The sequence below is a fragment of the Ursus americanus genome, chromosome 6, assembly GCF_024610735.1.
Source record: "Ursus americanus isolate L20-20 chromosome 6, mUrsAme1.1.p, whole genome shotgun sequence".
NCBI lineage: Eukaryota > Metazoa > Chordata > Mammalia > Carnivora > Ursidae > Ursus > Ursus americanus.
In genome coordinates, this window is record NC_142132.1 from 54,090,190 (window position 1) to 54,105,009 (window position 14,820).

Consider the following 14,820-nt stretch of genomic DNA (forward strand, 5'->3'; position numbering starts at 1 on the left):
CAGAGCAATCGAGTGAATTACCCAAGGGAATTCTCAGACTAAGGACTCATCCCACCTATATACCTATATATAGTATACAATCCTACCTCCATCAGGACACCAATATTCATGAACATTTTTATTACCATGTTTGAGCATCTTGTGCGTGCCACGCGAAAGACTAGGTACCTCCCATCCCTGAGCTCATTTGTCCTTCAGAAGGACGCCAGGCGTACAGGAGGCTGCCCCGTCTTACAGGCTCAGAGGAGGCAACAATGGTAGATCACACTTAGTGCCTGGCACTGTTCTAAACATTTCAACATGCGTTAAGTCACTCCGTCTTCCCAGCAATCCCGTGAGAGTAAGTGTAAGTAGCATGTCCATTTCCGAGATACGATAACTGAAGATCAGAGACATCAGGTAATCTGGGGACACACAGCTCAGACGTAGCAGAACTGGTGTTCAAACTGAGCCTTCTTACCACTCTTCCGTGTCTCTGGCAGCACAGGCGACTTCCCAAGATGGCACAGCTAGGAAGTATCCGAATCAGATTGAAACCCCTGCCCAACTGAAAACCAGGGTCTGCTCAGAGTAGGGCCGGAGGGAGGCTCTGGGTCACTTGGGCAGCCTCCTTCTCTCCAGCTAAGAAACAGCTGTCTGCAAATCCATCCCCAGAAACAGGATGTGTAGAGACAGAGTCCTCTATGGGGGCATCAGACCCAGTCGGGCTGACAAAGCTGGGACCCAGCTCCCTCAACCTTCTCTGCCAGTTTTTCTCTCTCTGCCTGCCACTTGCTGGCCAAAACCGGCCCCAGACTCTCATTGTCTCCTTTGGCTCCCGCTGAAAATGCCAAGTGCCAGTGGAGAGGGAATTTGCAGGGAACCTGGAGGGGTCAGAGAGCTGGGGGGTGGCGAGGAGAGGGGTGCTGGGGAGTGGTTCTGGAGTTGTGGGGAAGGGGTAGCCTAGCAACCACTGCCTCACGTGGTCACAAAGCCGACAGGCTTGCCCACAGAGCCAGCCAGCCTTCCTGTTGCTGTGTCCTCTTGCTTCTTTCTGCCCAGGTAGCAGGGGCTTGTCATACACAGACTGTAACAGGCACTCGCCTCGGTGAGTCCATGCACCTCTCCCGGGATGGAAAAGGACACTGGAGCCAGACGGGGCCAGGGGAGGGCCTCTGAAGGCCGAGATGGGGAAAGGGAAGTTCTGTCTCAGGATTGGTGTGAGCGTTCAGACCCCTTGTGTCCATCTGGTTGGGGGCCAGGCAGAGAGGGAAGTGAGGACGGAGTCAGACACAGTGGGTCCCAGCCTGTCCCGCTCTGGAAAAGACAGGTCTGGCTCAGTTCCCGTTGACCCCTACCACAGCTGTGGGTTGTGACCCATTTGTGGCTTATGAAATCAATTTAACGGGTCACATCTAACATTTACAAAGTGAAAACAAAAAGTAGGATGAAAATAGCGCCGTGCATCCTATGTGGCAAGGGTACGGATTGCTTTAGGATGTTCTCGCTTCAGTTTCACACACACAGAAGTGTGTGCACACACGTGCGTGAATCATGATCTAGGAAGGAGTGTCTTAGTATGATCACAGTCAAAAGCATTTGAAAGTCTTTGTTCTAACAAGTACTTTTTCCTGTAGGCAGATGGGTTTGGGCTTCCAAATGGCCTGTCCTCAAGCCTGCGGCATGTGAGTGCTCTAGACCCGGCCCCCGGCATCAAGGATGTCCAGAGCTTCCTTCAAAGGAAGTTCTGCCAACTGTTTTTCTCTTTAGAGAAGAGATCAGGAGACTTCAAGTCAGGATGTCTGAGTCCTGGCTTCATGACCTCAAGGCTCCCCTTCCCCGATCTCAAGCGGTGCTTGAGTGGCTGGCCCTGTGGATTTCTGGGGTCCTTTGCAGATTTTGTGACTGAGAGTTCATTTTCAGAATGCACTGACTTCCTGTCCCAATCCCACCCTTGGGACCTGCAGCTCCTGCACTTTGGAGAGATATAGACAGATCCATAGATCTATATATGTACGTGTATGTGTACTTGTATGTGTACATGTATGTGTATATGTATGTGTGTAGGTGTATGTGTACGTGTGTGTATGTGTATATACGTGCATGTGTATATGTGCATGTGTGTATATGTACATGTGTGTATATGTATGTGTGTACGTGTATGTACATATGTATGTGTGTATATGTACACGTATGTGGGTGTATATGTATGTATGTGTGCATGTGTACGTGTGTGTATGTATATGTACACATGTGTGTATATGTACATGTGTGTATATGTACACGTGTGTGGGCGTGTGTGCATATGTACATGTATGTATGTGTATGTACACGTGTGTAGGTGTGTGTGTGTGTATGTATGTATATCTATATATCTACAGCTATATTCAGGTCTGTAGATTTAGACCAATCACAATTCTTGACTTTGACACCTGTCGTCTTTCATTCACTCCGCTGAATTAGTTTATTTCTTTTTGTAATGAGCACCAGCAAATGCACCTCTCAAACCAAGAACTAGAATACCACCACTAACCCATCTCACCTGCTCCCCTCCCATCGGATCCCCCCTCCCTGATTTCCCTCAGAAGTAACTGCTGAATTTTGTGTTTAGCATTTTCTTGCTTTCCCCCCCTTATTTGATCACATCTATGATAATTTGGCTTGCCTTTGAACTTTACTTTTAAAAAGGAATCTCAGGCTACATGGTCTTCTGGGACTTGCTTTCCTTGACCTCACACTGTGTCTGTGAGATTCGTCCGTGTTGGTCTGCGTAGCCGTGGTTCATTTCCATCACAATATGGCACTCAGTTGGCCACATGTAGCACAGCTCATTTACCCATTCTTCCCGCCGTTGGACACTGGGGATGTCGCCAGGTGTGGGCTAATTTGAACAATGTTAGTCTGAATATTCTTACCAACAGCCTCAGGGGTACAACTGCAAGAGCTGCTCTTGGGTGTCTGTCGGGGAGAGGAACCAACGAGCGCGATCGCATGCAAATGTTCCATTTTACAAGACAGTGCCAATTTTTCTCCCCCAAGTGTCTGCTGTAGCTTACACTCCCATCGCCAGTGTATGAGATTTCCTGCGATCCATCTTCAACGCTAGTGTTAGGTGCACTGGCCTTCATTCTGTTAGGAAGTCTAAATGGCTACGGAGGTGAAGAGCCAGTTGGCTGAACCCCCACTCATGAGGTAAGACCCCTCGTGTGCCCCCCGCTGCTGGCCGGGGGGGGGGCAGAGCAGGGTGGGAGACAAAGGTGGGCCTGGGGGAACCCAACAGCCCTCAGCCAGGCCCCCCAGTGGGTTCTCGGGACTGAGAGCCCAGATCACAAACTGGGTCCCTCCCTGGAGGAAGAGGACATGGTGGCAAGGGGCAGAAGCCCCTAGGGCTAGCATTCCTGGGCTTTTTAAGGGGTGACTTCCTCTGGCAGTTGGGGTAGGGGAGGCCAGGTAACTGCAACTTTCAGAGAAGGTTTGCTTTATTTCTTTAAGTCCCAGATCCCTTAGAGGCCAATGGAGGACGGCACAGAAAACTCGGGGGCCTGGTCAGCGCAATCCTCAGAGGGCCCCGGGGCAGAGCACCTTGCTTAGCATATCCAGAGTGCACCTCTTCTCCAGGGGGCCTCCCTTCAGCCAGGGCCAGCGGGAGAAGGGAGTGCAGACAGCGCGCAGGCAGGTGGTCCCCCCAGGCCCCAGGCGGAGATCACCCCACCTTTCGATCCTTGCCGGACTGACCTCGAGCTCCTCCTCCAGAGGCAGGGCCCGGCATCCTCAGGAGAGGGCAGGGGTGCAGGGCGGAGCACAGAACACCCAAGAAGCTTGTCTCCAGCGCAGCCGAGCAAGGGCTTGACGCGTCCCTGCAGCGTTGCAACTCTGAATGCTGCCCCATCAGCTCGGCATCTCCCGGGAGGGGCCCCCACGGGAAAAGGACATGCTGGCGCCGTCTGGCCTCCGTGCTCCAGCTTTGGCCTCTGGACGCTGAGTCTGGGCCAAGACTGCCTGGGGGGCACGGGGGCCAGGGGGACCGCCTACAGCTGGCTTCTCCTGGGCTGCCAACAGTCGGCTTGGGGAGAGGCCCTTGCTGTGTCTGTCTGTGTACATAAGGTACCCTTGCTGCAACCCAGGTATTTGGATGAGTCGGTGGGTCTATGGCTTCCTTTTTCTGGCTCAAGAGAGGGTTTCTAGGAGAAAACGGAGGTCTTGGGAGATTCTGTCGGAGTTCTCTCAAATAGATCCTAGCTCTCTGCTAAGGCATCTTAGGAAGGCAGAAGGCTCCCTGGGACTGGATTGTACCAGTTGGGAGAGGACCCCAGGGGAGGCCCAGCTTTGGGTGCCATGGGGGGTGGGAGTGAAATCCTGGAAACCGATTTCAGAGTCTCGGGAATAGACTCCAGATAAAGCAGCGAGCTCGGAGCCTGGTGGGCAGTGCTGCCAGGAGGCTCCATTAGCTTCTCCTTGACCTTCTCCTTCAGTCCAAGGGCTGAGCTGAAGCCTGAAAAGAAGTCAGGGCACAGGCCAAGGAGCCACGGGGACGGCGGGCCACAGAAAGAACTGATGATCCCAGGGATCGTGGATTTCCAGCTGATCCAAACAGCACTGAGGACCCCCAAGCCCCAAACCCCTGGGACCTACCGCTTTGGCCGCCTCAGCCACCACTCCTTCTTCTCCCGACACCACCCTCACCCACAACGTGTGACCCACATCCGAGGTAGGTCCGGGGTAGGTAGGGGCCCTGCTGGAGGTGGTGGGGCCACCTTGAAAACTGGAAAGGAAGGACCCAGCCCCTGTTTCCAGGCTGAGACCCAGAGAGGAGGGGGTTTGGTCAGGGTCAGAGAGCTGCTTGGCCACTTGCAAGCACTTGGTCAAGCAAAGACTTGACCTGGGGGATCAGGCTCCGAGGCAGACTGTGTAGCCCTAGACGATGTCCCCCATTGCCGATCCTCCCATTTTACAAATCAGAGAAAGGGATGAATGTTCTGCCCCAGAACTATACTCTGTTCTCGAATTCGGGCCAATTCATCCACTTCGCCACCCATCCATTAAATATCTATTGAGTGTGAACTACGGGTCAGGCACGTTTTTAGGCACTAGAGATATGACAGTGAGTAAGACAGACCCTGGCCTCATGGGGCTGACTCTGGTGGGAAAGGATAGGAAATAGATAAGGTGTCAGAGTGTGGGAAGTGCCAAGGTTCTAGAGGGGAGGAGACCTCATCAACAGCATGGGATTTGCGCAAAGAACTAAAGGAGAGAAGGCATGAACCATGTGGATATTGGGGGAAAGAATGTCTCAGGCAGAGGAAACAGCAAGTACAAAGGCCCTGAGGCATAAAAGCCTAAAGCGAGGCCCAGAGCAGGATGGAAGAGGGGTTGGGAATTTGGTGGGGACCTGGGAGATGTGAGACTCCACATACCTTTCAGGCTTTGAGGGTAGAAGTGCAGGTAGGCAGCTGGGCCTGGAGTCCAGGCAAGAGATGCCGATGTGGCCACCGTTCGAGAAGGGACGGCACTGGAAGTGGCATGCCTCGACGGGCAAGCCAGGAGCCCGTGTAGATGCAGGAGAGAAGAGCCTGGGTCCTGAGCCCAGGGACCAAGGCTGAGAGGGGAGGAGGCGAGAAGGAAGGAGCAGAGGACGTGAGGAGCATCCTGCGAGTTGGAAGGACCAGGAGAATGAGGGGGCCAAGTGTTTCCAGAAGGACAGAGTGAGCCTCCATGCTAGGTTCTAACCAGGCTGGTCCTTGAAGCTTCACGATGGACAATAAGACACAGTCACACGGACCGTAAGCCACAAGGGTCTTCATGTGCAAGCTGTTTGCCACCTCCTCCAGGCTGCCCTGCAAAGGATGACAGATGGCGAAGAGTTTTATCCAGGGGGTCTGGCTAAATCTTACTCCCTGTGATTTGAGCCCTGGCCCCTCGGGCACAGACTGGCTTAATGCCCTGTCCCCATGTCCTTCTCTTTAATCTGCCTGCCTCTCTGTGTTCACACCTGCAGTTCCTTGCCCTGTCCTAGAATATCAGAAGGACCCCAGGGCTAGGGTCCCAGGAAGGCTGGGTTCCTCTCTCACCTCCACCTAACTCGCTGGGTGACCCTGAGCACAGCCTGTCACTGTCCATTCCAATGTCCCCGTGGGTAAGGCCTCCGTGGCCACAGGGCCTCCCGGCTCCAGTGATCTATGAGCTTGTGGTTACTGGAAGAAGTGGGCTCAGTGCGCTCCCCGCCTACCAGCCTCCTCCCAGCCTCCCGGGGTTACTGGGGTCCACCCAGGCCCTCCTTCCCATGGCCTCTCACCCTTCGCAGATCTCACCGGGAAGCCCGTCTGTGTCGTCAGAGACGAGTTCTCTCTGGCCCCCTTGCCTCAAGCCACACTTTTATCCCGCTGTCTGATGGGGATGCCCACCATCTCTGTCCCCATCGGAGACCCGCAGTCCAATCGGGAGCCCCGGCTTTCTTCTGGTGGGTACTTGGGCAGCAGCCCCTCTCCAGGTGCCTGGGAAGGAAAGAGCTCTTAGGTCGGTGGGGTCCCGTGGGGTCCCCTAAATTTTTCCTCATTTCCTCAGACAGCAGCATCTGCATTCTTCCCCACAGCCTTCCCCCAGGTCCTCAGAAGTGTGGCCCCACTCAGATCTGAGGTGTTGGAGGAGTAATAGCAATCAGAGAGGACAGGCCTCCCCCTTTCCCTGTAAGATACCAGGCAGAAGGCTGGGGAGGAGAGCAGGCTCTCCCCACCACCACCACAGCCCTTCCAATGCCGGGTACCACAGGGAGGGCAGGGAGGAGGACCCCAGGCATCAGCTGGCAATGTCTTCCCAGAGGCCTGGAAGAGGGAGTTGAAGGACCTGGCTTCCCGGGTAGCCAACTTCACCAAGGAGAATGAGCTGAGGAGCAAGGAGGTGGGTGCAGAGCAAAGGAGCTGTCTGGGAAGAGATCCGAAGGGTCCATCCGTTTGTAACGAAATCCCTCCCGAGCGGGTTCCCGCTCCTGGGTAGGAGAGCCCGCGTCCATAGATGTGCGGCTCTTGGCACAGGAACGAGGGGCTACGCCACACCGACCTGAAGGGGGAGGCTCGAAGCAAGGGCACAAAGGAGGAGAGAGGTGGCCAGGTGCAGAAATCCAAGAAGGTTTCGGAACAGAGGTGGGATGTTTAGAAGTGGACGGGGAGGTGTTCCTAGTGGAGGCGGGCAGCGCGTAAGCTCAGAAGCTGGGAAATGCAGGACATCCTTAGAGACGGCGGCTGAAGGACAGGGATAAGTGGGCAGCCGTGCGGCACGTGGGGTGGGGGTGGGAGGGTGAGAAGGGGCCCACTTTGAATGTGGGTGAAAAGAGGAGCTTGTTCTTAATTTCCGAACTTACTGTAATGTCGAACGAATCTCGTAAGGAGTGGAGAACCGCTGAAGGATTTCCGACAGGATGGGGTGAACTTATCTGCTGGTAATCCAGTAAAGACAAGTGGGAGGCAGCTTGGGGGTAGTTGGAATCGCCCTGAGGACAGGTCTGGCTCTTGGGACAGAGTCTGGTTCTGCCCTTGTCTTGGGCAACAGAGTTCTCATTCCTGCTTTGGGGCTAACTCACGGCAATGCTCAAGGCAACTCAGCTCAGCTCTCTGGGTCTCAGTTTTCTTATCTTTAAAATGGGGAGAAGTATAGGGGCGCCTGGGTGGCTCAGTCAGTTGAGCGTCCAACTCTTGATCCCAGGGTCCTGGGATCGAGCCCCATGTCAGGCTCTGCGCTCATTGTGGAGTCTGCTTCTCTCCCTCTGCCACTCTTTGCTCACGCACATGAACTCTCTCACTCTCTCTAAAATAAAAAAATATAGATAGATAAATAAATAAATAAATAAATAAATAAATAAATAAATAAATAAGGAAGAAATATACTACCAGTCTCAACTGGGGTTGTAGCAGTAGGAGGTCCCAAGCCTCATACCCGCAGGCCTGGCTCAGGAGGGTTTCCCAGGGCAAAGAAAGGATGCCAAGCTCTGGGGGACAAACTTGGGGGCAGCTGAGCTGGGAGTTGAGGTAGGCGATGGGGGCCTTGGCCCAGGATACTGCTTTCAAATCTCTGATGGGCATGGGGGTGGGGAGGGCGGGAGGGTCTCCCTAGGAGGAAGTATGAGGACTTCGGAGGAGTCTTGAACAGGGTGGAGCTGGCCTCCTTATCCTCCCAGTTCTCTGCAATGTTGTGATGCTGGGATCCCGGGAGGGGAGGGGATGCCCTGGAGGTGTGACTGGGCCTCCTTCTCTTTCCCTCTGCCTTCTTCTTTGAGCCTCTCTCTCTCTCTCTCAATCTCTCTCTCACTGCCTGGAGTCTCTGGCCACTTTGCTCCCAGCAGGAGGAGGAGCCCCAGCGGGAGCAGGGGGCAAAGTACTCGGCCGAGACCGGGAGGCTCATCCCCACTTCCACCCGAGCTACTGGTAGCCGCCACTCCCGCCAGGGCCTGCGGATTTATCCTTCTGGCAAGGACGGAGGAGTCCAGACCGTCGTCCTGCAGGATCAGGAGCTGCTGGTGAGGCCCTGGGAACGCTGGGAGCTCCGGCCCAACGGAGGCCTGGTCTAAGGCCTGAGAACACGGCGGTTGCTGCTTCCAGGCTCACAGCAGTCCCAACCAGGGTGCTTACAAACCGCTTTAAAGTGTGGCCTCTCGAGGCACCTGGGGGACTCCGTCGGTTAAGCGTCCGATTCTTGATTTCAGTTCAGGTCATGATCTCAGGGTCCTGAGATGGAGCCCCACTTCAGGCTCCACGCTGGGGAGAAGCCTACTTGGGATTCTCTCTCTCTTCCTCTCCCTCTGCCCCTCCCCCTGCCTCTCTCTCTTACTAAAAAAAAAAAAAAAAAAGGAAAGAAAGGCAGTGTGGCCTCTCCCAGGGGGTACTTGTACCTGAGACCGGGAGCCTCAAAAAGTCCTGGTCTGGGAGTCAAGCACCTGGTCCAATGCCCTGTTGCCTCCAGGTTTCTGTGAGAGGGTTTCCCTCTCTTTGAAGGCCTTCCCCACTCGGGGCTTTAGTTCCATGACCCACCCAAGCTGAGAGCAAGAACGTGTTGTCGCGAAGGGCTCTTTCAGCTGTGACGAGTTCAGGAAGGGAGCTGGATTGGCGGAGTGACAGGAGAGGAAGGTCCTGCCTAGTGGGTCCCCGAACCACTCCCTGCAATGCTGCAGTCTGCCGCCAGCCAGGCCAGTCCCAGCCCAGTGTCCCCACACTCAGAGGGGTTTGGTGTCTGTCACGGTGACACACAGGCCCACCTCCTCCCTGTGCAAGTTGCCCCATCAAGGCCTGAGATGAGTCCGTGACCGATGCCGGTGGACTAAGGCTATCTCATGGTCCCTTTTAAAGTGCACACATGTTCTCCAGGAGAGGTTAGACACCCTCCCTGTGACCAGCGCTTTCAAGGCTGCAGTCCCTGTGGAGACTTACAACAGTCCAGTGAAGGGGATAAAGCAGACAGGGCATGGCATCCCCATTCCACAGATAGGGAGGCTAAGGCCCTGCCAGGTGACATTCTGTGGCCCAGGTCCCCAGAGAGGGAGCAGCATAGCCGGGACTAGAACAGTACTTTCTCCACCATAGGGCGGCCTCACCTTGCCTGGAATTAGGTTCTCGGGTCCTGTGGGGAGGGGGCCCAGGGCAGGTAAGTTGGACGCGGAGAACGGAGACGGGCTCAGGGGCAGACCCAGGGTGGGGGTCACTGCAACAGGGGGTTATCTGGGGCTGAGGGGGCACCCTAGCAGGCAGAGGCCTGGGAGGAGTCTCAGCCCGGTTCCCACTCTGCCAAGGGGAACTGACAGGTCCCTTCAGGTCCTGGGAAGACCGACTGCCAAGCACTGAGCAGACCCCACTTTCCTAGGACTCCAGGGGCTCCGCCTCCTACTGCAGGCCCCAACTCCGGCCAACCGTAGCCACAGCCGCCATCAGCAGCCCCGCCTAGGGAGCCCACATAGCCCATCTGACACAGAGCTGGATCTCCCCCCGATGACACTTGCCCGGAGAACACAGGGGGAAGAGGGCGCGAACATGGCCGAGATGCCAGGGGCTGAGGACGCGGCTGAGAGCCAAGTGTACCCACTGCTCGGCGAGACGGAGCCCCAGGCTGGGCAGTCTGCGGGATCAGCCAGCCCTGACCCTCAGCCCACCCACTGGGGTCACCCCACCTCTCTGCTAGCGTCTCCCGACCCTGGGAGCTCCAGGGTGGGGAGGCGTGTGGGGTTCCTGAAATCCCCACGCCAAGGACCCAGGGATCCGGGACTCGGTGCGTCTCTGAGCGGCTGACCGGCCGGCTCTCACTCTGCCTTCCCAGTGAGGGACTTTGGGATACCATCAGCCCATGCAGGGTTCAGGGGGGAGGGGTCCACAGATGTGACTCAGAAGCTTCATTCTGCTGCACTCTCCCTACTGGGGGTCTTCTTCCTCTTTCAAGGCCTCCGATCCCTCCTCGGTCCAGTGAGACCAGTAAGACTCTTCCTCCAGGACTGGTGGGAGAGAAAGTGCTCTGTAAAGTGTGAAGTCACGGGGCAGGGGCCATGGTGGGGACCAGTTTAGCCAAGCGTGTGGCTCTGGGAGCCCACGTTGTGGGAGAGGGGACTGTGCTGCTGGCTGGGACATGCCATCTGGACACGCTGACCCAGGGCCTGTTGTCCTGCCAGCAGATCCTGGAGCTGCTTTGTCAGATCCTGCAGACAGACTCCTTGAGCGCCATCCAGTTCTGGCTCCTGCATGCTCCCCCGAAGGGTGAGGACGCCATGCCCAGCGCTTTCTCGGACTGGAAGCTGTGGAGGGCCTTGTTCTCTGGACGTCACTCAGCTCCCACCAGGGCCTTCCCCCTGGGCTGCTGCTCCTTTCTGGAGTCCCAAACTAACCTTTCCCGCAGGACTGTGCCCTTGCTCCCTCCTCCCTCTCTCTCAGCAAAGATTTCCACGACCCTGTTTCTTGGAGGGGACTTCGGCCTGACCACCGCCCTTGGCACCGGGGAGGGAGAAGTCCAGAGACGGCTTCAGCAGACACGCCCCCTCACCCCCCACTATGGGAAACACGCACACACAGACACAGCACGTGCACAGGGACACAGGAATGGACGCACACGCACACACCGGGATGGTGGACAGAAGGTGTAGCTAAGTGGGGGGGTGAGGAGTGCTGACTGACGTGTGCTGGAGAGAGTGGGGGAGGGGAGGCAGGGGGAGGGCAGGAGGCAGGTCCCGAGGGGGATTTCCAGAGAGAGCTCTGAGGCATAGCTGCTGGGTGGGCCTGAGGGGGCCAAGAACAAGGTACCTGCATGTGATCATGTGCTGAGAGAAAGGTGGGGAAAGGCTGGGCGCTCTGCACACACACGGGCCGGGACAAAAGAGCCCCCCCCCGCCCCCCGCCAAAAGGGGACCTGGAGGCAGAATGTCAGATGGTTAGAGAGAGTTGCCCTGGGCCAGGTAAAGACCGAGAGCTGGAGGTCCTGCTTCCAGCCTGTCCCTTGTGGGGACAGGACAGGGTGGATCTTGCCCCTGAGGACCACGCCCCTGGCTGTGCTTACAGAGAAAGACCTGGCACTGGGGCTTCTGCAGACAGCAGTGGCTCAGCTCCTTCCGCAGCCCCTAGACTCTATACCGATGGAAAAACTTCTCGATCAGCTCCAGGAAGTCCAAGACCCATCTCAAGAGAGGCAACAGCCGCCCTACAGGTAAGCTTCACACCCTTCACCTGCCCCTCTGTTCCCAGGGCTGTTCCCTCACCTTCAGCCACCTGTCCTCCCAGGGGAGGCCGGGGTGGTCTGGAAAAGGGATCCGGGCACTGGCCACAGCCTGGGCTCACTGAGCCTGTGCTGGAGGAGGCGGCAGCACAGCCCCTCCCCGGGGACCCTCCAGGTCAGCCCATGCTGCGTGAAGGTTCCCCTGCCAGCCCAGACTTTGGCCGCTGGCTCTGGGGGATGTCCAAGGGGTGACCTGTGTCAGCTGTAGCAAGACAGGGCTGGAGAAGCCACATCGAGCCCTCCAGCTCTCGGTCTTTAGGAAGACAAGTAGAGAAGGAAAGCTAACAGGCGAGCAGAAGTACCTTAATGGCAGTGCTAAGTGCCTCGCATGGCCACAGGACACGGGGAAAGGGAAGATTAGGGAAGTCCTCGCAAGGCAGGGGAGTAGGGCCAGGGGTTAGCCATGGACCTGGCAATAGTGCACGCCCACGGTGCTGCCTGACACCAGCAGATGGCGCACATATCTGCAGTCCACACAACCTCCCTCGGAAGGAGCGGTACCCCCATTTAACAGATTGGAAAACTCGGGCTCAGCAACAGTTGAATGGTGGCCCAAAGTCACCTGGCTGGTCAGCAGCAGAGCTGGGAATCAGCCTTGGGCTAGTCTAACTTCCCAGCCCAGCAGTACGCAGATTTGCCAGAGACCTTGTGAAAAATGCAGATTCCTGGAGATTCTAACGCAGCAGGTTGGAGATGAACCAGGGGATGCGTCATTTTGACAATGTCCCGAGATTTTCCAGCAGAGCTTGGGGAACGCTGCTGGGATAGGTAGGATTTGAAGGAGCCAATGAGAGGGTGGGGACAGTCAGGAAGAGAAGGCAGGAATGTGTTCCCTCTAGGGAATGTTAAATTTGGGGTTGGTTGCAGCTTGGTGAGAAGGGAGCAGGTGCTTGGGCTCATTTAGGTTTGTCGAGGGCCTAGGTTCTCGCTCTGGCCCTGAACTGGGTTCTCTTTTCCGTTCTGCGAGGCCAGGGAAGGCACAGGAAGAAGGTAGGCTTGACTGTGACCTCGGCAAGCCACTACCCATCTGGGGGCCTCAGTTGCGCCTCTCCAAGCCCCTCTCCCAGAGTCGTAGGGAGGACAAGTACATTGAGTGTGTAAACAGGCTTGCTTCGATGCAAAGCTCAAGTCCTCCATTAGGGTAGCAGGGGCTCCGGTTTCTCCCCTCAAAAGGGAAGGCTTCCTCTCTGCCAGGAAGTGGGAGCCAAGTGCGGGCAGGGATGGGCTGCCTGGGCTGGAGCGGGGGCCTCCCTTACCACTCCTGGGGCCGGAGGGCCTTGCTTCCTTGTGGCCACAGCAGGCAATGGAGTCACAGTGGTCTCTCGGGCTCCTGCTAGGGTGGTTCCTGGCAGGGGAACAGACGCTTTGGGGCTCTCCAGGAGGGGTGGCTCCTGTGTCTCCCCGGAGCACTTCCCTCCCCGCCCCACCCCCCTGCTGCTCTGCCTTAGCGGCTTGGGCCTCACCTTCCCAGCCTTGTCTTTGTGTCCATTACAGCCAATCCCCGAAGAAGACGAAGACACCGCCCCTACCCAAAGGCGACAAACCAGGTAGGATTCCAGACAGCAGATCATCCTGGGGGCTCCCCGAGGCCCACCCTGGCTGTATGCCTCGGGGGACTCAAGGACGCTGCAGATGAGTCCCTGTCCGAGGAAGCTGCCCGTTCCACTCATTCATTTATTCACTCGCTCAGTCGACAGAGACTTCCTTAGCAGCTGTGAGCTAGGTTCTGGGGAAGAGTCCAGACATGTTCCGGCTGCTCTGGAGACTTCATCCCCGGGAGGAGGAGGGCAGACAACCACTAAAAACATCTGAGGGGGTTAGGTTCCATAAGGAAAAGAGAGCAGGTTAAAGTGAGGGACAGTAAGAAGGACTGGCAGGGTGGGGAGAGGGCTCCTTGAGCTGAACGAGAGGCAAGATCCAGCCCGATGTGGGTCTAGGGAGCACCCAGAGGGAGGGCTCTCGCCAGCCCGGTGTGTGGGTGAAAGCACACACAGGCCAGGGGGGCCGGGGCCTCGTGGGTCAGGACAGAGGTAAGAAATGAGATGGGATAGGTGGGCAGGACTGGCCTGTGGTCCCATGCAGAGGGTGTGGGGGTGCACTAGAACCTTATGAGCAGGGCCTGGTGGGACCCCTCTGGCTGCAGAATAGAGAATGGACTGTCGGGGGCCAGAGGGGATGGCGGGGGGGACCAGGGAGGAAGCTGCTGCTGCATCCTGGCGTCTTTGGCCAGGGCAGGGGCAGCAAAGACAACAGCTCCCCGCCGTGAACAGCAAGGGGGTGAGTGTCTGGCATGGAGTAGGCACTCCCTAGGTATTTGTTGTCTGGATGTAGAAAGAAGAGGTGGAGGTGAAGCTCAGAGAAGGGGGTCAGCTCCTCCCGGTCACCAGCAGAGCCCAGAGCAGAAGCTGGGCTTAACCCACATGTGCCTGGGGCCTTGCGGGGAGAAGAGGTCCACCTAGGTCTCCCGAGGAGCTCCCAGCTAGGGGCCTGGCCCTCCCCGCCCTCTCCTGACTGAGGTCTTCCCTTCTCCCAGAGTATATCGGGAGAGCACAAGTTCTTCGGATGCACTCAAGCCAGAACGCAGAAGAGAGAACCTCAAAGCCAAAGGCGGAATGCTGAGTCAGAGTCCCTTCGCCCGCCTCGCTCAGGAGCCGCCCGCAGCTTTGAGGCTGTTCTCAGCCTCACCAGCTCAACAGCAACACCAACTTTCCTACCACACGGAGCCCATTAAAAGGCTGCCTTCCCTTTAGGAGGACAATTCCACTCTACTCTCTGTAGGTCTGTGCTTGGGGGTCGTTTACTCCAGGAGCGGGGATGGGCGGCACGGAACGGTCCCACTCCCCTGGAGAAAGCCCAAGGGGGAGCACCCACGCAGGGCTTCCCCGGTGGTTCTGCGTTCCTAAGAGCTGACGGGCAGCCCGAGAAAGAGGTTCTGTCCCTCCCGAGCCAAGACACACAGGGCGCTGGGTAGGCTAGAGCAGAGGTCAGGAACCCACTGGCCTCCGTAAAGTAACCATGGATACCAACTGTCGAGTTCCCAGCAGCACCATCGTCGATTCTCCCAAGAGCTCTGTGAGGTAGACTGTGACTATCACCACTCCCATTTTA

The 14,820-nt window shown here is 56.8% G+C and overlaps 1 protein-coding gene across 1 annotated transcript; it reads left to right on the forward strand.

Annotated features, from left to right (window-relative positions):
- Positions 1 to 3,124: 3,124 nt before the first annotated feature.
- On the forward strand, positions 3,125 to 14,423 carry TBATA (thymus, brain and testes associated). The gene is made up of 10 exons (XM_045783647.2): positions 3,125 to 3,171; positions 4,452 to 4,687; positions 6,281 to 6,436; positions 6,794 to 6,873; positions 8,083 to 8,088; positions 8,309 to 8,485; positions 10,622 to 10,703; positions 11,499 to 11,643; positions 13,207 to 13,259; positions 14,246 to 14,423. Exons 1-10 carry the CDS (start codon positions 3,125 to 3,127, stop codon positions 14,329 to 14,331), a joined length of 1,068 nt encoding a protein of 355 aa, XP_045639603.1. The 3' UTR covers positions 14,332 to 14,423.
- The last annotated feature ends 397 nt before the right edge of the window (positions 14,424 to 14,820 follow it).